Source organism: Oculina patagonica, chromosome 4, assembly GCF_052425735.1.
Source record: "Oculina patagonica isolate OP01 chromosome 4, crgOcupat, whole genome shotgun sequence".
NCBI lineage: Eukaryota > Metazoa > Cnidaria > Anthozoa > Scleractinia > Oculinidae > Oculina > Oculina patagonica.
Genome location: NC_135761.1, coordinates 34,275,853 through 34,302,191, shown reverse-complemented (window position 1 = coordinate 34,302,191; position 26,339 = coordinate 34,275,853). Strand labels below are relative to the sequence as shown.

Below are 26,339 nucleotides of genomic sequence, written 5' to 3'. Positions count from 1 at the left end.
AATATGATAATCCTGTGGTAAAATTAATATTGTAATCCTGTGGCAAACAAGGCGCATCAAAAGCCTCTTTAATAACAAAGACAAAAACACTCACAGATCCAAAGTTGTTTACAAAGGAGATTGTTCTTGTGGGGTTGACTACATTGGCGAGACTGTGCGAAATTTAGAAGTGCGAATTGCGGAACATTCAAATCCTGCTCACACCTCTGAACCTGCAAAACACCTGCGGGAAAACCCATCGCATTCTTTCACCTGGCGTGTTCTCTCTTCAGCACAGACATTCCACAAGCGTAGAATCGTTGAGGGTCTAATGATCCAACAATTCCGCCCCAGTTTGAACAAACAAGTCATTTCTTATGTCAGTAAACTTTTCCCAACGGGAATTACATAAGATATAAATGCATGCGTGCGGACGGTCTCTTCAACCCTGATGATGGCAAACAGCCGAAAACGTTTGGTTTTATCATATTAATTTTACCATTTTAACTCTTTTTAGCCTTGTATATAGTATATATTTTATAAAGCGAACATTATGGACAAATGAAATTATGTTTATTATTAATGTGTATTGACATTAAAAACAAACTTACTGTTCTAAGCGGCCATCAAACTTAACCAATAACCATGTGAACGATGTGAGCTCCAAGCTAATATACTGAAAATAGTTAGTTTTAAGTTAACCTCCTTGTATGAGAGTTTCGGAGATACAAGGAAGGTAACTCGAAAACAAACATTTACTGAATGATCATCAGGAACAACTTTTTCTACCCGAGGGACACTATTGTTGTATTTTATGGAAGACAATAGTAAAGTAGTGGGTAGTACAAAGGTGGTCAGAAAATAGTACACCACATCAAGCTCAAGAAGATCGTGAGATTACATGTCTCTTGTGGGGTGCAACAAACACAAAACCAATGGCATGTACAAATGAGTTTTTCAGGTCAAACTATCCTCCAGTGACAAAAGAAATAAGAGTCACTACTAAGTGGTGAACAAATGTGAATCACTTGACTTTGTTGTTGACAAAGCAATAATCTCACAAAAAACTGGTGTCATTGGTTGCACAGATGGGACGCATGTGAGGACTCAGACACCTTGCAAGAAGAAAACAACTAAAATCATAGAAGTAGGGAATTTTTCAGTGATCAAGTGAAAACATAGGCATCTGAAACTAGACTGAAATGCAGAATACTGGAAGTCAAAGTGGACAAAGGGTTTGCTGAATTTTGTTTTCCAAATTTGATTTATTGCAAAGCTTTTCAAAGCAATTTTTTTCAGGTTTTATAATCAAATGGGTTTTTCCACAAAAATGCATTTACATGGGACACTTGTTGAATTTTTGTTGAGCTGTTCCTGTTGTTCCTGAAAGAATACGGGAATGGCAGAATTTAAATTTAGAAATTTAAGAGGAAACTGATTTATTCTTGATCAAAAGACAACAATGGCTGATTTTTACAAAATCGCTGGTTGGCCCAGAGTGATAGGAGCAGTGGATGGCTTATTCATCCCCATCAGCCAAGGGCACCACATTCAGTCATAGTGACATAAGGGCTTTCATGCCATTAATGTCATGGCAGTGTGCAATGCACAACTGTCTTTTACCAACTTCATGTGTAGATGGCATGGATCTGTCCATGATTCTGAAATTTTTAACACAAGCATGCTGGGTGTCCCCATGGAAGGTGGAGGTGGAGGGGAACAGCTGGCTGCTGGGGGACTGTAACTATGGGATCCAGGCCTGATGATGTCTCCATGACATCACAAGGAAGATACCAGAAGGCACATACTAAAACCCGGAACACAGATGAAAGGAGTTTTGGCCGATGAAAGGCAAGATTTCTTGCCTCGATGTATCTGGTGGGGCACTGCAGTTTTTTATTAGTCGTGATCACGATAATTTATTAGTTTATATGTTGGCAATAATCACAACTTGAGATATATTTAATGGCCATGTTTTTCAATTGCCGCGCGGTACGCTGGCTGAAGTGTGTTTAAGTTTTGCCATTAGTTATCATGCAACTTTCCTATTGAAACTTAAAATATCCGATTTTAAGAAGTGGATCATACTAAGGAACAAATAATGCTTCTTCAAACTTATACTTCACAGAAACTAGCTTAAACCCTTAATGTGAGCTTTCAAAGCTTATAGCTTAAATTTTTATTTATTATAAGATTATTTATTTTTTGTTGAGTTGCAGATTTATTTGTTTTTCGTGTTTATTTTTCAAGGTTTGTGTTCAGAAGAAAATCTCATACATTGTTGCACCATACGAGGCTCATCCCCAGCTGGCATTTCTGGTATCAGAAGGTTATGCTGAGTTTGCTATATCGGAAGACTCTGACCTGCTGATCTACAGCTGCAAGGAGGTAAAGCTTTTTTCTGCTGTAATAAAACTTCAGTGTGGCAAATTCATTGAAAGGGTGAGTCTATGATGTTAACAGAAGCTGCATAATTATAATCTTTTTTATTATTATTTCCTTTTTTTATTTTATACTAGGTACTATTTAAACTTGAGATGAATGATAAAGGACAAGTGATTGAATTTGAAAAAACTCTTTGCCACCTTTTTGCGACTGCCTGAAAAATATCAAGACTATCGGAATTCATAAAGCAAAACAGCTTGTCAGGAATGTGAATTTTTTCGAAAAGCTTCAAAAGCATAAATATACCCCAGCCAATTACAAAGAATCCTTGAATCACTTGATGTTGTTGTTTACAAAGCAGTAATATTTTGCGTTATTTTTCTCCATTCCCATTGTCCAAAGTGTTGAGCCTGCAGGCGGAAACGATCTATCTTATCGGCAGCGACAGTGTTGTAATGACAAATCCAGACACGATGGTTTATAAAGGCACATTCCTGCAGTGTATGTTGATGGATAACTTACAATGTGTTAATGGTGATTTTGTTTTAAGACAGAAGCTTTGTTCTTTTTGCTCTGCCATTTATGAAAACTAACAGGTTTGTTACAGTATGTAAACATCCGTTAGCCAAGTTTCATTGAGGCCACCACAGCATTTGTGGAAAAACTTACGAAGGATACAGTGGTCTTGCATGCCTCCAGAGCTCTTCAAGTCGAGATAAACGGCACAGCTAAATGCAGAAGGCAGACAGAGATAGATGAAAGCGAAGGATGCCCTTGGAGGACTCAATCAGAGACATCTTATGCAATGAACTCCGTCTTCAGTCCATAAATGCTGGAAACCCACCTGTAGAGAACTGGCAGTAACTCCAATCTGGTGGCAAACCCAAGGGCAAGTCACGTAAAAGTTGACCTGAGCAATGGCAGCAGCAACAACAACAATGCCGAAGGTCAAATTCAGCTAAACAGTCCAAACCTTGATCGTTGTAAAAAAAAAAGCCTTTGGAAAAGGTCGGGCCACTTAAGACAGACAAACACTCTAGTACGAAAACTATGGCTTTTCAAGATGGCTAAAAGACCCCTGTATGACTTGCTTCAACGGATTTCGAAAATCCATAATTTCACCTCTGTCAAGCTTACTGAGCGACAGTCTAGGGTTCTGGGCATGGGTCTTAAGTTCGGATCCTCGCTTTGACCCCCAAGTTAAGCTCAGTTCGACTTACAAATTCAGGACTTCTGGCAAAGAGTTCGCCTTCAAGATAAGATTAGAGATTCTGGTGAGCTTCTTCAAATACTGGAAAAAGCGGTGTTGCCCAATAGCAGTTGTTTTCTTGTCACTGGGGATTTGGTATCCCTGTACCCAAACGTGGATTCCAGGAAAACATTTGTAGCGCTCAACCTGCTTCTTTGGGAAGCAAAGGATTGTTTTTAATAATAATTATCTGTTGCCAGAGTTTAGTCTGGACATTTTCCATCTTGCTATGGGCACTCCATTTGCTGTTACAGTAGCAAATGCTTTTCTGTATTATCATGAAAAAAGACATTGTGGAGTATTACTTGCAATATTTAGCAGTTTACAAACGTTTTATTGATGAAGTTTTGCTATCTGGTGCGGTCCTAAGAATACTATTCTGGAATTTTTGGGTGCCCTTAACAATGAGACAGAACAAGTTAAATTTACTTATAGCATAAGTGAGAGTAGCATCAACCCACGGCTGAGGCCAAAAGAAAAAAACTTAGTGGGAAATAAGAAAGCCCTAGAAAAACGTTAAGAAATCATGCATCCTGTCAGATGGCACTGACAGTGAAGGTAGAGAAGCAGCCAGCAAATTTGCAGGCACTGAACTGCTGCCACACAAAAAACGAAAATGTGCAGCTGTCAGCTACACAAAATTTATTGGAAGCAATTCCTTCCAAATGTCATCATGGCCAAGCTGATGTTCGACTTGTGTTTCACATGCCAAAAAAACACTTCAAATTTACTTCAAGCATCTAACCTTCCTGAGGCTGAAAAGTTTGAGTGTGTCAAAGCACAAGAAGAACATTTAAATTCAGTGCAGACAAAAGAAGAACTTTATAGAGAGGTTTGCGAAGGCAAATTGTAATTTAGAACTCCAGATTGTGACTTAGAAGCTGGGAAAAAGACAAAAAAAAACAAGGTTCGTACGCTTCTTGAAAACCCTTGGAAGCCCTTGAAAGTACTTGAAATTGGTTTTCGGTCCTTGAAAAACCTTGATTTTTTTATGTGGAGGACCAAATAGACCTGGATGAGCAACATGAAGCATGCTCGTTGTCTACTACATTGCACTACTCCTTTGACTTCGCTCAGCAGGACCAAAGTGATCACCACAAAATAGGTAAGATTCGTGAGGTTACATGACGATGCCTGGTTTGCTCTGAACATTTCGAAGACTGCTTTGAAAGGAGCCTTTACATCCAGGATTCTCGAAGCACCATCTGTTTGAATAAAATAAACCTCTCAGTAGCCTCCTTACACGAGATCTGTGCGCAAACATAAAAAGGTAAGCATGTGCTTCCTGTTTTTTACATTACATGCTGGCAATTGTGAGTTGTATTTGCGATTTTCAAATGTAACTTTATTCCTTATTTTGTAAGTCTAGTGAGCTCTATAAGAAATGTATGAACTTTGGAAAAGGGCTTTGGTCGTTAACCGGGAATTTTGTTCCATATGTACTCTGTGCCACTTTGTCTCCGTTCAATTCCGTTCACCTCTGTTCCACTCCGTTCACCGCTGTTTAACTCCGTTCACCTCTGTTTTACTCCATTCACCTCTGTTTTAATAAAATAATAAATAAATAATCGCAAAATTTGTACGCTACAAAGTCAAGATGAACTACAGAGCTAGAATAAAACTTAAAAATGTCAAACTGGCCGACCTCTTCCCCGAATCCTCTTACACAACGAGAGTAGAATCGACATGGATCTTCATTGATGAAAACTTAACCCCCTATCATCGCAGCATCATGTCTAGAGCTAACGAGAAATGTAGAGATGGAGAACTTTTCAGCGCTTGGTCGATGGACGGAACAATTTATGTGAAGACCTTGCCGGACGGGAGACCCATCAAAATCTTGAACCTGAGGATCTTGAGAATCTGTTCGTCTATTTCAAACTGTGACTTATCACTCTACTCTATTTGCAAAAGGTTTAGTTGTTCTCTCGTGTTTTTGTTTTTGTGCGCTGTTTGGATTGGTTACTTAAGTATTTTTTTTTTCGTTATTTAACCCTTTTTTTCTCTGCTCTATCAAGTAATATGAATACAGCTGCAAGCCACTTCACGTCCTAAAAGAAGCTTTGATGGGCCAATACAAATATTTGGAGTTAACTCTTCCCTCATCACAGGAAGAAGTATTGGCAACATTTGCCAAAGCTACACCTTAGCACTGGAAGAGAACCTGGACAGACGCTTCAATCAGGCTGCTCCAGTACTAGAAGCCTTCGGCATCTTCAACCCAACCACCCTGCCAGCTGTCACTGATCCCGAGTTTATGGAATAAGAAGATTATAGCTAGTCAATTCCAGTCCAGTGAGGATCAGATGACCACCCAGTGGCAGAATTTCAAATATCTGATACTATCCTGAAAGCCACCCCAGAATGTGCTGCAAGGCGGGAAGGAGTCCAAACTATCACCCACTGAATATATTCTCCGTAAAATCGTGAAGAGCAAGCACTGCTTAAAGAAAGCTACAGCTTTTTGTTGGATGCTCCAAAGATCTGTCTGACACAGCCTATGTCAAACGCTGTTGTTGAAAGAGGAGCCAATTCCGTCAAAAGGGTAATGACAAGGCTCAGAAACTGCCTGAAGAACGACATGCTGTCGAGATGCCTTCATGTTTCAATCAATGGACCTGAGCCAAAGTCCAATGAGTGTCAAGTAATCCTGGCAGAGGCAGCACAAGTATGGAGGAACACCCACAAGAGAAACCTACCTCCACCGAGCCTCCCAAAGATTGGTGGACGCATGCACAGAGATGTAAGGATCACTGAATTGGCAACTGTTGCAGATCTGGTGCTGGGCCTTCTTATGGTTACACCCAACATGAACTTCATGATAGATTTTGCATTCCACAAGCCTCAACAGCATCATCATCTGGGCCTGTTCTTCCCAGAGCAAGATCAAGTGGTAGGTTGGTAGATTCATAAAGCAAAACAGCTTGTCAGGAATGTGAATTTTTTCGAAAAGCTTCAAAAGCATAAATATACCCCAGCCAATTACAAAGAATCCTTGAATCACTTGATGTTGTTGTTTACAAAGCAGTAATATTTTGCGTTATTTTTCTCCATTCCCATTGTCCAAAGTGTTGAGCCTGCAGGCGGAAACGATCTATCTTATCGGCAGCGACAGTGTTGTAATGACAAATCCAGACACGATGGTTTATAAAGGCACATTCCTGCAGTGTATGTTGATGGATAACTTACAATGTGTTAATGGTGATTTTGTTTTAAGACAGAAGCTTTGTTCTTTTTGCTCTGTCATTTATGAAAACTAACAGGTTTGTTACAGTATGTAAACATCCGTTAGCCAAGTTTCATTGAGGCCACCACAGCATTTGTGGAAAAACTTACGAAGGATACAGTGGTCTTGCATGCCTCCAGAGCTCTTCAAGTCGAGATAAACGGCACAGCTAAATGCAGAAGGCAGACAGAGATAGATGAAAGCGAAGGATGCCCTTGGAGGACTCAATCAGAGACATCTTATGCAATGAACTCCGTCTTCAGTCCATAAATGCTGGAAACCCACCTGTAGAGAACTGGCAGTAACTCCAATCTGGTGGCAAACCCAAGGGCAAGTCACGTAAAAGTTGACCTGAGCAATGGCAGCAGCAACAACAACAATGCCGAAGGTCAAATTCAGCTAAACAGTCCAAACCTTGATCGTTGTAAAAAAAAAAGCCTTTGGAAAAGGTCGGGCCACTTAAGACAGACAAACACTCTAGTACGAAAACTATGGCTTTTCAAGATGGCTAAAAGACCCCTGTATGACTTGCTTCAACGGATTTCGAAAATCCATAATTTCACCTCTGTCAAGCTTACTGAGCGACAGTCTAGGGTTCTGGGCATGGGTCTTAAGTTCGGATCCTCGCTTTGACCCCCAAGTTAAGCTCAGTTCGACTTACAAATTCAGGACTTCTGGCAAAGAGTTCGCCTTCAAGATAAGATTAGAGATTCTGGTGAGCTTCTTCAAATACTGGAAAAAGCGGTGTTGCCCAATAGCAGTTGTTTTCTTGTCACTGGGGATTTGGTATCCCTGTACCCAAACGTGGATTCCAGGAAAACATTTGTAGCGCTCAACCTGCTTCTTTGGGAAGCAAAGGATTGTTTTTAATAATAATTATCTGTTGCCAGAGTTTAGTCTGGACATTTTCCATCTTGCTATGGGCACTCCATTTGCTGTTACAGTAGCAAATGCTTTTCTGTATTATCATGAAAAAAGACATTGTGGAGTATTACTTGCAATATTTAGCAGTTTACAAACGTTTTATTGATGAAGTTTTGCTATCTGGTGCGGTCCTAAGAATACTATTCTGGAATTTTTGGGTGCCCTTAACAATGAGACAGAACAAGTTAAATTTACTTATAGCATAAGTGAGAGTAGCATCAACCCACGGCTGAGGCCAAAAGAAAAAAACTTAGTGGGAAATAAGAAAGCCCTAGAAAAACGTTAAGAAATCATGCATCCTGTCAGATGGCACTGACAGTGAAGGTAGAGAAGCAGCCAGCAAATTTGCAGGCACTGAACTGCTGCCACACAAAAAACGAAAATGTGCAGCTGTCAGCTACACAAAATTTATTGGAAGCAATTCCTTCCAAATGTCATCATGGCCAAGCTGATGTTCGACTTGTGTTTCACATGCCAAAAAAAACACTTCAAATTTACTTCAAGGATCTAACCTCCCTGAGGCTGAAAAGTTTGAGTGTGTCAAAGCACAAGAAGAACATTTAAATTCAGTGCAGACAAAAGAAGAACTTTATAGAGAGGTTTGCGAAGGCAAATTGTAATTTAGAAGCAGTAGTGGAGGACCAAATAGACCTGGATGAGCAACATGAAGCATGCTCGTTGTCTACTACATTGCACTACTCCTTTGACTTCGCTCAGCAGGACCAGAGTGATCACCACAAAATAGGTAAGATTCGTGAGGTTACATGACGATTCCTGGTTTGCTCTGAACATTTCGAAGACTGCTTCGAAAGGAGCCTTTACATCCAGGATTCTTGAAGCACCATCTGTTTGAATAAAATAAACCTCTCAGTAGCCTCCTTACACGAGATCTGTGCGCAAACATAAAAAGGTAAGCATGTGCTTCCTGTTTTTTACATTACGTGCTGGCAATTGTGAGTTGTATTTGCGATTTTCAAATGTAACTTTATTCCTTATTTTGTAAGTCTAGTGAGCTCTATAAGAAATGTATGAACTTTGGTAAAGGGCTTTGGTCGTTAACCGGGGACTTTGTTCCATACGTATTCTGTACCACTTTGTCTCTGTTCAATTCCGTTCACCTCTGTTCCACTCCGTTCACCTCTGTTTAACCCCGTTCACCTCTGTTTTACTCCATTCACCTCTGTTTTAATAAAATAATAAATAAATAATCGCAAAATTTGTAAGCTACAAAGTCAAGATGAACTACAGAGCTAGAATAAAACTTAAAAATGTCAAACTGGCCGACCTCTTCCCCGAATCCTCTTACACAACGAGAGTAGAATCGACATGGATCTTCACTGATGAAAACTTAACCTCCTATCATCGCAGCATCATGTCTAGAGCTAACGAGAAATGTAGAGATGGAGAACTTTTCAGCGCTTGGTCGATGGACGGAACAATTTATGTGAAGACCTTGCCGGACGGGAGACCCATCAAAATCTTGAACCTGAGGATCTTGAGAATCTGTAGCTCTGTCTATTTCAAACTGTGACTTATCACTTTACTCTTTTTGCAAAAGGTTTAGTTGTTCTCTCTTGTGTTTTTGTGTGTTTTTGTTTTTGTGCGCTGTTTGGATTGGTTACTGAAGTATTTTTTTTTTTCGTTATTTAACCCTTTTTTCTCTGCTCTATCAAGTAATATGAATACAGCTGCAAGCTACTTCACGTCCTAAAAGAAGCTTTGATGGGCCAATACAAATATTTGGAGTTAACTCTTCCCTCATCACAGGAAGAAGTATTGGCAACATTTGCCAAAGCTACACCTTAGCACTGGAAGAGAACCTGGACAGACGCCTCCCAAAGATTGGTGGACGCATGCACAGAGATGTAAGGATCACTGAATTGGCAACTGTTGCAGATCTGGTGCTGGGCCTTCTTAGGTTGACACTCAACATGAACTTCATGATAGATTTCGCATTCCACAAGCTTCAACAGCATCATCATCTGGGCCTGTTCTTCCCAGAGCAAGATCAATTGGTAGGTTCATTCCCTACACAAGGGTTAAAGGAAAAGGAAAGGGTAAATCACAGAAAGAAGTTGTTATAAAGGACCTTTGCTTGTTAAAAGAAACCTGCAGGTGAGATTGAGCTCTTCGCTCCACATTCACGCTGCTGCTACATCAACATACACCGGGCTTGAAGCAGAAGTTCCCAATGATGATCACTACCTGTGTAAGTCCACGAAAAATAGAAAAAATCCTACTGGAATATCTTGTGAACAGTATGCAAGGGATCTGCTGCTGGAGGAGATTACAAAGAGAGAAAAAAATGTGAAAAAGCAAAGAGAATGTTTAGCAAAGGAAGGTGCTGAAAAGGTGAAAACGAGGAATGAAAAGGGTGGAACAGAAATGGGAAAGAAGGATTAGGGGTGATGCTGATGTGTTTTTAAACAAGGAATGTATAAAAATCAAAGGTGTTTTTTGAGACTATGGCCATTTTGTATCAGTTGATTCGAATGATAAATTATTAAATGATTAAAAATAATTTAAAAAGGACTTACCGGTAAATTCCTGCAGTGTATGTTGATGGGTAAATTGCAATGTGTTAATGGTGAGTTTTGATAAAAGACAGAAGCTTTGTTCTGTTTCTGTCTTTATGAGGACTGACAGTCCTCACAATGCTTGTAAGTGATAGAAAATGTTAAAGCAAACGTTAGCAGCTTTAGGTCGTGTTCTATTGGGATCAACCAATTCAGGTTGGTTGGGTTGATTGAGTTTTTTCGTGTTCTATTGGCAAAAAACCGTTTTCGGTTGTTTTGGTTGATCAACTTTTTCAACCCGCATCGAACTGGGTTGAAATGGTTGGTAAAGCATTGATAGAGTCCGCTGCGGTTTTCGCGGGCCCTTAAAAGCTGCTTATTGCATGATTTTCGTGGCGTGATCAGCACTGCTTGCATCACGGTCTTTGTAAACATAAAAGATGGCGTCCGCCTACCAAACACTGGATGTTGAGCAACTCCTACAATTGGGCCTAGGCAAACAACAACAAGAAGTTGTACCGAGTTGCTCCACCACAAACGAAGATCATTTTGCGCGGTGGACGGACAAGAGCGTAAAGTTGTTTATCACATTGTACCAGGTACACGAACGGAAGTTTGCAGATGTCAATTTCAAAAACAAGAGCGTGTGGGAAATAATTGCCGCAGCTATGAAGAAAAAGGGCTACTACCCAACAGCTGACCAGTGTTCAAACAAGTGAAAGCAGCTGAAAAAAAACTTTGTTGAAGTGAAAGATAATAAAATAGCGACGGGAAGGGGAAGGAAAATATGCAAGTTATACAACGAGCTCGGAAATATTCTTGGTTTTAAACCTGGTGTTAACCCGGCCGCTACAGCGTCCAATTCTGGACAAAAGCAAAGTAAAACATGAAGGCACTGGAGAAGAAGAAGGAACGTAGGACCCAAGGCCGACAAAGAAGAGGAAATGGAGTGATAGCGGCCGCCCAAAGGCGTTGAGCGACGCCATCCTGAAACTTATGGAAGAGTGCAAAGAAGAATGAAAGGCAAGTGAAGAGAGGCAATTCCCTTATTTCCAAAAAATGCACGAAGACAAAATGAAAATTTTGTCGGGTCTTTTGGAAATTTTGAAAACGTGATCTTTTAACGCGACCTATAATTTATTTGTCTTCAATTTACCTTGAGTTAGAAGTTTGTGAATTGCAAAAGGCCTTCGACACTATACCGCACGCGCTCTTACTTGCTAAAATGAAGGCTTACGGCCTTAGCGACACTAGTTGTAAGTTCCTACATGATTACTTAACCAGTAGGACACAGCGTGTCAAGATAGGTGATACATTTTCAATTTGGAAAGACATCAAGCGGGGTGTGCCACAAGGCAGTGTCCTCGGCCCGTTGCTTTTTAATGTCTTCATAAATGACCTGTTCTTCCACATAAAATCTGTAAAACTGAATGCTTATGTAGATGACGAGCAATTGTACGACTCCGATATCAACCCTGCGGAGCTAGACAAGCATATTCTTCATGAATTGAATACGGCCAACGTGTGGTACACCGATAACGGTATGATTGTAAATCCTGATAAACATCAAGCTATGGTCTTAGGAAAAACTGATTACAAGTTCTCTTTTCCAGTAGAGAATTCCATTGACCTGCTTGGCATGACCTTGGATAATGAAATGAGCTTCAGGGAGCACCTTGCCACAATTTGTAAGAAGATCAACAATCAGTTCAGTGTAATGACAAGATTTGGTAAACCTGTCTCCCGTGACACTTTGATGAGACTATACAAAGCATTCATACTCCCGCATTTTTATTACTGTTCAACTGTGTGGCATTTCTGTAACAATCGAGATTCAGATAAACTAGAGAAACTAAACAAGCGCATTTTGAGATTTATTTTTAAGGATGCAGATTCAGAATATAAACAATTGCTCAAAAAAGCGGGAATAACTAATTTAGGAAATAGACGCCTGCAAGACATGGTACTGATTCTTTTTAAACGTCTGTATCTTGATAACTATCCTGCATATCTGAAACAAGTGTTTTCCTTTCGCTCTGTTTCGTATTCCTTAAGAGGTAGCAACATTCTAACCCTCCCTAAGCCGTCTTCTTCTTCCTTTGGTTTAAATTCTTTCAGTTATCTTGCCTGCAAACTATGGAACTCTCTACCTGATACTTACAGAACAATCAATTCCTTCAAAGATTTTAAGCGCCTCGTCCGAAACTATAATTTTATGTAATTTGTATATAAACTGATCTTATTTATTATATATTAGTATTTTGTAAGGTAACTTTAATTTAATTGTAATGCTTTATTTTTTCGCTTAGTATTTTTTGTTTTTATAATTTTCTAGGTTGTTATTTTCACATTTTTTTTGTTTTTGTAAATATAACAATTCAATATTGTAATATTGGCTCTTGTTCAAATATATCAGCCTTGGATTATACAATCTACAAAAATGGTGTTATTTCACACTTCATACTATAAAAAGCAATAGTAATGGTACTGAGTCACAGCCTAAGAAGAATGTTTTTAATTCCATCCCTTTTAAGAGTGGCATTTATATTGCGTCCACCAATATCTTGAAAATTATTTACTTCTTCATTATTATACTCTTCAAAAAAATCATCCCCACACATTAAACAAATATTGTGCAAAGTGCATGCAACAATGATGACCTTCGCAATGTCATCCAAACTGTCCATTTCAAGGAAATGAAGATGTCGAGAACGGGCCTTTAACAAACCAAATGCCCTTTCAATCACCATTCTTGTACTAGAATGTAAAGAAATTGTAGTTACGTTCAGCTTGGGTGAGGTGACCATTATCCCTATAAAGGGTAAGTAGCCAATCTGCTAAAGGGTATGCCGAGTCTCCAAGAATATGCCTGTCCCCTGGGAAAAGCAGGCTGGGGTCAGCAGTGGCATCCATAAACAATGGAGAGTTCCTTAAAACTCTGGCATCATGGACACTCCCTGGCCACCCAGCATAGCAATTTATAAACTTGAGGTCATGGCTACACACAGCCTGTTACACCACAAAATGTAATAATTGACGCAAAATGTAATAGTAACCCAAAATGTAATAACTTTTGACGCAAAATGTAATAGTAACCCAAAATGTAATAACTTTTGACGCAAAATGTAGTAGATGTTACGCCACAAAATGTAATAACTGACACAAAATGTAATAGTAACGCAAAATGTAATAACTTTTGCCACAAAATGTAATAATAACGCAAAATGTAATAACTTTCGACGCAAAATGTAATAACGTCGGTAACGCAAAATGTAACAACTTTTGACGCAAAATGTAATACATAAAAGTAACGCAATATGTAATAGCGCAAAATGTAATAATGTTTTGGTTGGTATATGTTTGTTCGAAATATTAGGAATTACATGTGGGTAAGGGACAGGACATCTGTCTTTTTTTTTTTAACTGGCGGACGCCACGAGCTTTTCCAAAAGGCTATTTTGATTTTTCCAGGGGAAAAGGGTGAACAGGTGAACTCTCGTTAAATTCCTGTAGAAAAGAATTTTTTCATACAAAAAAGCCCTCCAAATAACATATGCCTTTCTTTACTTTGAAATTAAAGTACAAAAAACTACGATTTGCACTGGTATATATGCTAACTTTATATGGCAACAATGAAATATCATTCAATTCTTTATCCGTTATATTATCACGCTAATTAACGTAGTAACAAACAAGCGACTTTGTCCAATTTAGCGTCTTGCAATATTACGCTAGAAGCGAGTCAGCTCCTTTTTACATAAAAATCGGTAAAAGAATTATGCATATATATATTAAATTGATGAGAATCTTATTTCAAACGAAATCTAACTGCAACTCTGAGGAAGGAAAAATGTATTTTTTTTTTTCTCCCCCCCCCCCCCCCCCCCTTTTTTTTTTTTTTTTTTCCCCCCCCCCTTTTTTTTTTTCTCCGAACGTTTTTAAAAAAAAAAAAAAAAAAAAAAAAAAAAAAAAAAAAAAAAAAAATTTTTTTTTTTTTTGAACAAAATTTTTCTTTTTTTTTTTTTTTTTTTTTTTTAAAAAAATTTTTTCCAACATTTGAGTTGTTAAACTCAGGGGCGGCTTATCTGCGGGTGCGGCTTATCCGCGGGTGTTTACGGTAACTTGAAAATGTAAACTGAAACTTTAAACTATTTCAGGGCTCTTTTAATTGTGGGTTCTCCAGTAAATTAAAATTTATTAAGATTTTGCTATCAATTGTGCCTTGATATATTGAAACTCTTGCCTAGAGCAAGTCTCTGATGGGTGCCTATTATGATCTTAATAAATAAATAATAATAATAAATAAATGAATGTTTACATTTTGTGTTAGTTATTACATTTTGCGTTACTATTACATTTTGTGTCAGTTATAATATTTTGCGATCAAGGAGGGCAGAAAAAGGCGACCAAAGAAGCAAAGAGCATTGAATATCCTCACTGCCAGGAGAAGAAAATTTTTGAATTTGGTTTACCTTCTTTTATTGCTGCTTTTGCAAAGAAACAATGCAGTTGCTAGTCCAGTAAGGTTTTGTAGTCAGCTAAATAGAAATATTGCCTGGTGGCAAACTGTTTGGAACACCTATTTAGAGGCAAGATTCAAGAAAACCTTTAGAGTATCCTGGGATACATTATATTTCATGCTCAACCGTATTGAACCTTTCCTAATTCAGTTAATTGTGACAGAATCACTGATACCACCAGCACTAAGGCTTGCCATTTGTCTGTATAGGCATCTGGACTAGGCATCTCCACCATCTCCTCAATCTATCAGGAAGTCTCTGGTGAATCATTTATGGAATGATACTGTGTCATGTCACATGCCTAAAACTGAGGAAGAGTTTTTAAGTTCTTGACATGAAATTTTTTTAGCAATTTCCTTGCTGTTGGACAGCAACCTATGGCTGTCACATTCCCATGAAATGCTCCCCTGGAAGACTTCAGGCATGCAAAGAGTAGCATAACTTTAAGACTTTCTACTCAATTGTACTGATGGGAATGGTAAATTTGCATAACAGATTTGTGTGCGGTAGCCGTGGTTTCCCATACCAGGCATTTTTAACAGAAATGAAAATGCACCAAAGGCACACTGTCGCAGCATGAAACAAACTTTGATATAAAACATGATAAGCCATATCTCTAACAAAAAACAAAAGGCTTTAACTTGTAGTGCAAACCAGAATATGTATAGGGCAAAGTTCTTACAAAGTTCTTGCCTATTTTAGTTAATTTATTTTATGCTGTAATTTATCTTCTATTTAATTTGGCAAAATAAAATGGTTGTTGTTGTTGTTGTTGTTGTTAATACATTTTAGTTGTTTCATCCATTTTGTTTATTTTGGACAACTTAAAAAGCCAGTATTAATTCGCTGTCTATATTTCCTGTAAACCACATTGCTGTGAGCTAGCACATAATTACATATCTCAAAGTGCAGTTGACTTTTATCAGTCACTACCACCAGTGACTTTTATCAGTCAATACCACCTAATGAAACTAAAATAAAGAGTGGAAATAATATGAATTGTTCTAATCACATGAATAAAGTAAAGAAAGCTATATAGATCTCTATGTCAAAAAAATAAGGTAACGCAATTAGTTAGCTGCTCTCAAGGTTTCAAGTAAAATCCAAAAAAAAACATTAGAATGCAGGTTGTGTAGCAATAAAATTAACTTGGTGTTACTTGCAATATGCCGGAAAACAATTATATTATCTGTTCAAGTAACGCAACCTGTGACATGTAGCCTTGAAAATAGTGTGCACATAAAATTGATTAACCAAAACATACGAACCATTTTTGTTGAAAGTAAATGGACTTGACAATTAGCAGATAAAGGCCTTTTAGCAAAGCCGGAAGGAGATGGCGTAACAGTATTTTTAGACTGATACAAGTATACTTAAAAGCTAGTACAGAAAGACAAGGTTCAGATTGTCATGATCAGAAGTTTTGTAGATTGTTGACTTGTTGTTGAGAGAACTGAACTGTTGGGAATAAAGTGGAAATACAGTCCTACGAAAAAGAACGTTATTACTGAGTGGAAAATTCCTAAACACAACACGGATACAAGTCATTTGCAATTCTTTTTCAAAGGATATTGTACCTAATGTCATTGAAGTAAGCAACACAACATATATGACTTCTCAGCTCTACAGCTGATTCCAATGCTGTGATATTCATGATTGTTTGTTTTCTATGAAGGACATTAAGAGTGATTTTAACTGCATAATTATGAATATATTTACAACTAATTTTCCAGTAAATCAGATAATTTTCATCACATAATACCACAAAATATAAGTCAGCTTATAATTAATATATTATTTTTTATTTTCAATCATTACTCATGGGTATCCTTTATAGTATTTAAAGATGCTTACAATGAAGTTTGCTGCAAAGACATAGGCACTGTGAGTGAACTTCCATTCATCAACTTGTGCTGCAAAAATTTGGATATTTTTTTTGTGTCAAAAAGAAAGAAATAAAAAAAAATTATAAACAAGCAAAGATTAACGTTAAAAGCCGACGTTTCGGTGTCATCGTGACACCATTATCAAGGCAAAGTGAATAAATAATGCGATATCAGTTTCTAGTCTCGAAATTACGAATTAACATATTAACAAAGGATCACAAATTCTTCAAGTGAACACCTTTGCGCGAATCGAGTCCGTTTGCATGTTTAGGGATGGTTTAAGTTGTCTTATGAAAAGCAGCTCATGCAGTGCAGCTCAAAAAAAAATTCTACTGATAAATGTACCACTAGTGATAAGAATACTGCTCCTTGTCGAGAATATGTAAAGACAAGGACAAGGACATTTTCAACAAGTCGATGTAGCAAGTTGGCCTTCCATTGCTGCAAAATGACAGGAAAGATATAACTTGTTCATGGTGCACTAAAACACACAACATTCTCACTTTAAGTAAATTTGCGGATGGGTGCACAAGCTACAAATGAGAATTAGCTGCTTATCAGGAGAAAAGTGCAGCTCATACCCTTGGAAACCAGTGCCACAGGGCAAAAAAACTCCATCCAGAACAAACACCTGCATATTTAGTAAGGCAGCAATTTGCTTTGCCTTTATTGTGGGGCTTTTAGCAGTAATTTTTTTGGAAACCATCTCTCAATGAGACATAATTGTGTATATTGTGTTTATTAATTTCCTTTGTTTGCTGTGTTGTTGAGTATGAAAAATATATTATTTCATATTTTTTACTGCAGAGTTGTGGTGAAATCACCAATACAATAATCAAATTACAAGAATAGGCCATTTGAGTCACCCAATGTGTTGTCAGACCTAGTTCAGACGTTGTGTTTCTGCCACGCCGAAATTAATTCAGGAATGAATTTTGACTAAAGAACGGCAGAAGCAGGGCATCTGAATCAAACTTTTGAATTAAGTTCAACAAAGCAATTTAGCTCGACACGCCAAACTGTGCTACATGCAAGCAAGCATGTAGACAAGCAAGTAGCAATAACAATGATGACTGCCTACTTTATTGCAAAAGAAAAACTTCCTTTCAGCAAATTTGACCGCCTCATTGAGCTGCAGAAAAAAATGGCCTCAAATTTATGTCAACATATGCAAATGACAACACCTGCACTCAAATGGTTTCCGTTCTTGGGAAACTCTCCAAAGAAGACATTGCTGGTGAAATCAAGTCAGCACAAGCCAGTCTTAAACACAAATAACATTCGTGAAACTTTCTTAACATGTTGTTTAATTTGTTTGTTTTCATTCACTTCAAGATGTTTCTTTGTGTAAGATTTTTTTGTGAGATAGTTTCATAGTGCAAAGACCTTTGAGAAGCTTGTCAGAATAACATTTTCAGCTTATAAACACAACAGGCAATCCCAAGTGACATGACGGCTGACAGGAAGCCAATCATTGCACAAGATTTGCTTCACTTTGACTGGTCACAGAGACAGTCTCATGTGGAAAACTTGTGACATTGTGTGACTTTTTAGGGACTTACATGCTCGCTCTAGCATTATGAGCTTGTGAGTTTATTCATTTTCTTTTATTTTGATGATAGACTGTTGATTCGAAGACTTATTAATCCTTATGTTGATTTGTTAGGACATGTTTTGTTGTGATAGAGGACAAGTGTTACATCTTACTTAGGATATCTGATGTTTATTGTGTAGAACATTCTAGAATGTTCGAGAACAGGCTTGAAATGTCTTTGGGTCGGAATTAAAGTCATATGATCATCGCTTTCCGGTGTGTGTGTGATTCAATTGAAAATCGAGCATGTAATCAGCTACAATCACAGCGAGAATATACTTGGTTAAAAGGTAAAATTGTGAGCTCTTCAGTGTCTCAGGGAATTTGTGACAGAGCATCTTACAATTCCCCATAATAAAAACAGATAATCCTCTACTTTAAAATTATTCGTCCTCTAATTAAAAGAAAGTTACAAGTTAAATTACGTCACAAACTATGTGCACCATTCACATTGGTAAAGTTGTTCTTTTTTATTAATTCTTAATTGAGCTACAGTTTATCATTATGGAATATGAATTATAGCAGTATTTTGCAGTTGAAATTAAAGAATTAAAGTATAACTTTTTAAGTTAAATGGGGAGCCCATTTATGGAAGAAATATCCTGAGACATATTCATTTTGGAGTAATCATCAACTAATGAGAGTCTATACCTAATGGTTCATAATGTTGTGGTATTTATGTATCTGACCCATCACACTGTTGTGTGTGAGTGTGAGGCTGGTATTAAAATGTCCCTCTCCAAGAGTACAAGTCAGCAAAATAAAGATATTTTAATCCAAACTGAAAAAAATAATAAGCAGGGTGATAATTGTGACCCTCCCGTGACTCGGGGGAAAAAATTGACATGCGAGTGCTGTAGAATTCACATTGTAATATGACAACCAGCAATACATTTGCAGCAAGCCTTTGGTATGTGTGTTGAAAGAAAACTGGACAAACAAGATCACAATCAATTTACAACAGCTACTAGTAATAATCATAGATTAGCAGAGTGGGTTCGAGTCCATTTTGTGTGACTTAAATTTGCCGCTTTACGCAATTGACCTATACAATTCGCTTGGCATGTGTCAAAATCACACATGATGGAAACATGCATTCTGCAACAAAACAATGGGAAAAAATTCCAATGGTAATCTTTCCTTGGGACATTCCATATTTTATCCACCACCCGCCCCCCCCCCCCCCCAAGGATGGTGGGTTTTTGCAAAGGGGGGTTCTGAATTTTTCTTCAAAGAAGCCGACAAAATTTGGATCCTTTGGAAATTTTTTTTTAAAGGTGCCAACAAACAATAAATCAACCGTTCGCATTTCATTTTTCTAAGGGCACCAACAAAAAATTGAGGGTTCAGATTCCTGCCATCCTAAGAGGGGGTGCGGATAAAGAATGGAAGTCACCCTTCACATTTGCCATTCTCTATTTTCCAATTGCCCATAATACACTTTGTTTGCCCCCCAAATTTTGCATAAACTATTGTTTTCAAATTCTCTTGGGAGGACTGCATATTTCCAAAACAATAGTTTATGCAAAATTTGGGGGGGGGCAAACAAAGTGCATTATGGGCAATTGGAAAATAGAGAATGGTTAGTATGCAGACATTAATTTATTAATTTGAGAGAGCAAAGCTTTTATTTGTGTGTATGACTCACCACAAAATGATACCACATCCTAGCGCTATCTGAGCCAGTATAAAGTCTGTTCTGTTGACTGCAGGCAAGATTGAATAATTTCATCAGAGCAATCAGATATTGCAGGACTTCCTACCTACACATGCAGAGAAAAATAAAATAAAAGCCCTTGTTACAGGATGACTTTTAAAGCAATATTTGTACCAATAAACTGAGAAATTAAGGAATTGGTTGTGTTATCACTTCAGGGTTGGAAACTAATGTATTGAAGCCAAACGAATGCAGACGACAAGTTTGATGTTGGAGAGCGAACAAAAGCAAAAGATACTAGAAATGACCGGGTTTTTCTTTTACTTAGGTAAAAAGGAAAGTTCCGAATTACGACGTTTACAATAAATAAGGCTACAAGGTATTAAAATCACGCCATTACAGATTTATAATTTCGGAACAGAAGCATATCTGTTACACGAGTCTATCATTTGCCTTGCACGCGAGCGTACGTTTACGAATCTATGACAGTATACGGGCTAATGAAACACCAAGGTGAAAGAAAAACAACAATGGTCTTCGGAAGGGCACTTTATTTAACACTGCAGTGCTGAAGTACGGTATGAAATGTAGAAAATTCAACTTACGTACCTCGACATACAAACGCCCCAAGCTTGCGGCCTTCTTTTCGAAGTTCTCGTATTTTTGGTCGATCCCGGATGACTAGTACCCAGATTCCACGCATTTGTCACGGCTCTTGTCACGCGCCACAAAGTCACAAGGTAGCGGATTCACATTTGTCTGTTTCGGACAATTTCAGATGGGTTTTTTTTCAGACAAGTTTCGGATAAAAATTTCGGAAACTGTGCTGAAACATGTCTAAAGTAACGTACGCATAAAAAGCTTTTTTAATTCAAAAAGGCACAACACTTGATCCTGATGGTCTTAACATCCGCGAAGAAACATATTAATTTTTTTTTGTTTTTTAACTTGCGCAATTTTATTGCTATTTGTAAGCTTAGCATATTTTAAGTTTTTAAAAATTTTTACACTTTTAACATATTTCCGGTATTTATTTTTACGTATTTCCGGTATTTCGTAAGATACCATAATCACCACATATAAACTTAAAAACAGCCAATGTAAACTCCATTGTACCTGAAGAAGGCTGGTTTGGCCAGCCGAAATATAGTACATAACAAATTTAATCATTCTACGTTATATCGGTCTTTGCTTCTTAATATTCAGTCATATTCTCCACGATGCCGACCAACACTTCTGAATTGTTGCCCTACCTTCTGACGTTGTCATATAGTTGAGCAGGGCCACTATATTTAATTTTGTATTCCTCTAGCGGGCGGGGGCATTAATTTAACGCGTATTAAATTTGACCGAGACAAATTTTAGCAAGTACTAAATTTAGCGATTTTGTCCCAACTCGCTGAAATCGCTAAAATTAGTAGCTGCTTACAATAATAACCTTAAGGTAAGCCCTAAAAGGGTACGGTACCTAAAAACATTTTGGTACAATCTTTGCAAATCCCTACCTATTTACGCAGTGCGGACCCTGCAGAAAAAAAGGCGGTTACCAAGCGCGGCCGCCATATATTTCGCGCCATTTTCATTCAGCATTTGTGTGTCCATTTGTGTGGAAAACGAAAGCCAGTGCAAGCTTGAAGAACTTCAAAAGGTGTGCATAAAGCCATTTTAAAGGTATTGTTTAAAACTAAGACAGCTTCGAGGTCTTCAAGTTACCTTAAGCCTTTTCCAAGTTTATTGGAACGCTGAAATCGCTCTTTGTAAAAAGAACGCACTTGCAGAAAATGGAAGACGGTGTTGGCAAAACCGCCTTTTGTCAAACGTAAGCCTTCGCGCAGAGATCCGTTTGTGAAGTTTTTTTCGCTTTGAAAAAGGGTTGTATAGTTTGCATAGTTAAACTCCACCACAGACTGCTGCTAGTCGGGAATAACGAACAAAATGCAATCAAAAAAAAATTGTACAACACTGAGGCTTGACAAAAGGGTTAAATTTAGCTTTAGTTCTTGTGTTTGTTTTCGTCTTCAAACTAGCAATGAAACTGAAGTTTTGCTGAAGTTTTTTATTTAATTCTACTACGCTGAGCTTTACTATATGTTACTCAAGGTCGTTTTATTTGCAGGTCAGTCGTTAAACAACACCAAGCTGGCCCACACTGAAAGGTAAGCTCGTTTCTTGTTAATAATTGAAAACGGATCCGGAGTCTATAAAATCTCTTCGGGGTGAAGCGAAAGATTTTCACCATGAATATTCATTCTTTCTAGCCCATTTTTACGAGGAGTATTCAATCAATATTTTGTTATTTAAGAGCCTGATGCAGTTTACGAAGCCACAAAAATAGAAGAACAGTAAATATCCCTTTCCAATTGACAAACGTCTGGATTTCAATTCCTATGGATTTCATTCCAATTCACACTTAAACTTTAATATAGCTTTAGGCTTTTTAGTGTCCCCAATTAGTAGGCTGGTTTTCCCTCAGCTATTTCACAAATGAAACACGAACAGAGTTTTTATCTACTGTATGAATGAACGAATGAATTTTTTTTTCATGAAGTGATACAAGTACAAACTAGAAAGTATACCAAAACGATAAGCTTAACTTTAATAGGAGAAAGACCACCTCACAGGGATTTACAGAGTAGTCTCCCCTTCTTAATCTTTATTTTTACTTTGTTATTTTTCTTTTATTTTTAGCTTTTGGCTTGTATTCAATGACACAAAGTTTGTTTAATTGATTGATTTATTGTATGAACTATCAAAATCCATTTGCATTCATATTTGTTTCAGTCTGACAGGCATCTAATGAATCAGATTATACTGAGTTGCAAGATTGATACGTATGGTTCGGTTTAGTGAAGTGACCATTTACTAAACTGAATGCGGAATTCTCGGTATTTAACACAACAGTTCATTTAAATCAAGTTCGACTTTAACATGTCGCACCCTGCACAAAAAGGCTTCTCGAAAAAAGTCCTAGTCACGTGAAAATACAAAAATTTAAAAATAAATATTCTTGTGAGAAAATCCATGATGTCACAATGTCACCCACAATATCAAAGAGTATCACAATATTTTGTAACAAAGATCTTATAAATGCATTTGCATGTTATTATTGCGTCTGAGTACCTGTAATTTTAAATTTACCCAGCTATCAAGGAGTGAAGCGTGAGGCAATAGTGTCTTTAAAAGCAATTTATAAGGTGCTGATTAACACTTTTTATATGAAAATGTAAAATGCTAGCCGACAAAAAATTAAATACCGGTACATTTTCCATCAAATTTTAAGGGACAAGTTGTCCCTCAAGGGGGAGAATGTCACAAGTTGGCGCTCTGGCTCAAACACCGGTGGAGGGCTTACACATGGCATCACAAGGCGTTTTTGTAAATTGCTTTTGCGCATTGGTTGGTGACTTATCTTCTGAGACCCTTTTGTTCAGTCTGTAAGTCAGTTTGAACTTATAGCTTTGGCACATTTTAACAATTCTTGAAAGGCCGCAGTTTCATCTTGAAAATACAATAATTGCCCTCATAATGTCAAGATATTTACAGGTAATGTCCATCTTTGGTATCCTCAGGAACCTCTGATGCAACATAGTCATCAACTTAGTTTTTGTATGGCGAGCGCTTCATTTAAGAAAAAGTTTTTCTACTCTTTGAATCCCAGTGTCCCTTTAACTGTAAATTCCAATGAAAGCCCCGTTTAGGTGAATTTTGTCTTTTCGGATGCGACTAAGCCCGAAACAAAGCACATGGCGCGAGCTTTCCATCACGTGGTGCTTGTGACCATCATCACGCAACAATTTCTTTTTTCAATCATGTGATTATACATGTAAGAATTTAACTGCCACTGGTTCAAACTCCTAAGGCAGTTTTACCACTCTAGTGATTTTGATAGTATCTAAATCTTGAGAATTATCATTGAACAGATTTTGTTATTATGCAAAAAACACTGGTGTGGGTTAAAAACAAACAAAACAAGATTTTCTCAATTATTCTACTCAAGTAACTCCTTTCTGGCTATTTCAGTATTGGTTTGCACACAGTCATTGTCAGCACAATTGTAGCAGATGTCCAGGAATTGAGACCTATTTGTGGACTTGTTATCAGCGCCAGATCAATTTTATGGCATTTCCATCCTGTTTGGCTTTATAGAGAAAAGCTATTTTCCATTTATGTAATCTCTTTCAGAAGTTGATCAATAATCCCAACTTAAGTTCCTCTTAAGTAGCAAGTATGCTGTCTTGTGGATATATTCCTTGTCTTGATAGCAAATGAATTTTGCAACAATGGGTCTTGCTTTTGTCATTGCTCTTTAAACAAAGCCTCTGGGCTCATTCCATCTTGATTTCATTGTTTTCGTTGACTTACTTCTTGTTTTCGAATACGTCTCTTACAGTGACAAAGGGATCTTGTTTGTCAAACTCAGGCATATTTGTAGAAAACCAGTTTGCTTCTGATTGATTGAGGCTAGTGAGGCTGGGTTCTATAATTTGCTGGTATGATTTTGTGTTTTGAGCTTCAAACATGGCAGCCATCTCCTTCGGTGATGTTACAGTTCATTCTGAAACTTTTGGCTCTGTTTTATCAGGTTGGCTATCTTGTTGACAAAAGTAGAACACTGTTCTAAGCTTTTGATGTCTTGGTCTACTCGAGCCTCAGCCAGATGCCTTTCAATGGGTTATTCCAGAAAAAATACACACCTCCCCGACGGATGGCAAACTGGAAATTCTCGCGGGAGGGGGGGTTAATGGCTCGGGAAATCCGGGCGGGAGGGGGGGGTCTGAACCTAAAAATTCTTCCTCGGGGGTCACTTTTAACTTTAACTCGATCGATATGTTTTACCACTTAAAAGAAGAAGTTTGCATCGAAAAATCTTGTAGTCTTCCACTTTATGGTGTTCTTACCTCATATGCTTCAAGTTTACCTTCATAAGTCCTTTTATTCATGAAGAACCAGCGCGATAAATGGATAACAACAACTTTACGATCAGAAAAAAACACTTTCGACCGAGCATGCAACGCCTGGAACATTTTTACGGTACCCAGGCCACCCGCGCCCGTGCTTTGCAACATCCTAAAAATGCGAAGAAAAGACGATCGGTCCGGCTGCACTTTTCTGGGTTTTTTTTAGCCAACCCGAGAACTCCTTTTGCTGGCTAGAGCTAACATGTGTATACACAATTTGTGTATTATTTGGCTACTTCCAAGTTGAAGTTGAAGTTGAATTAATCCATGTCTTACGATCGATATGTTAACAAGTTTATGAAAGCAAGAACCGTGGACATTACGCATGAAAACTTAAATTTTTGAAAGAAAGGCAAGAGCTCTAGTTGACCTACACACCCATATAGGTAACAAAATTTAAAATTATTGTAGTTCAAAAGGATTTATTGCTAAGCTTAAGAAGTGTTACACTAGCGAGAACTCGATCTTGTAAACACGAACTCGATCTTGTAAACACGCGCCAATTTAGGCCGCCTTGTCACCGTCTGACCGACAACTAAAATTATAGTTTTCCTTTATTAGCGCATTAAGGACTTTTTTCACTGTGTTTTTTCTTACATTTACATAATTTTTAAGACTTACATATTTCTTATCTTGTACATTTGTTGTTTGACGAAAAAAACAAGTGGCATTTTAGAGGAGAGTGTGCCGGAGGTCACACAAACACACGTGCGATCGTTGAAATTTGACCAGCAAAATTCGCAACATTAGCCCAGTTTTAAAAATTATAATAAACAGGGATCTTTTGGAAGAAAGGTTGCGTCGTTTGTATTGCCTGTTGTGTCCAGTTAGGGCCTTTAAAAAAATGGAAATCCGGGCGGGAGGGGGGGTTCTTGAGCTTGGAAATCCGGGCGGGAGGGGGGGTTTAGCGATCTGGGAAATCCGGGCGGAAGGGGGGACAAAAAATGTTGCCATCCGTCGGGGGGGTGTGGATTTTTTCTGGAATAACCCAATGCTGTCCAGCTTGTAAAATTTGCTGTTCATTTGAGCTAAAAGGTCATAACTTTTTGAGATCCGACTCCTTCTTATCATCAAAATTCACAAGATTTGGACTGGACTCAACTGGAGTTCTTTTTACCAAAATAATCAAATGTTTAACAGAGTACTTATTTTCTCCTAGTTCCATATCTGATACCATGTCTTGTTGCATACATGACACTGGACATTGTTCTGCTCCTATCCTACTGGAAAGTGTTAGTAACATGTATAAATTTTTCAGTAGTGTGCTATTGTTACACCTTCACCTTGATGAAAATATATTTCATTTCACATTTATTCTGATAAAATAAAAGAACCCTGTTATTACTCCTTTGCTTTAAGCAAGCATCAAATGGCTGACACAGAAGGTTTGTCCTTCATTCGTTGGACAACAACAACAACAACTTTTTTTAAGCTTAAAGAGTTTG

The 26,339-nt window shown here is 37.8% G+C and overlaps 1 protein-coding gene across 1 annotated transcript; it reads left to right on the top strand.

The window, feature by feature from the left end:
* Positions 1-1,725: 1,725 nt before the first annotated feature.
* LOC144652214 (uncharacterized) lies at positions 1,726-2,672 on the top strand. The gene is made up of 3 exons (XM_078512225.1): positions 1,726-1,779; positions 2,230-2,367; positions 2,499-2,672. Exons 1-3 carry the CDS (start codon positions 1,726-1,728, stop codon positions 2,580-2,582), a joined length of 276 nt encoding a protein of 91 aa, XP_078368351.1. The 3' UTR covers positions 2,583-2,672.
* The last annotated feature ends 23,667 nt before the right edge of the window (positions 2,673-26,339 follow it).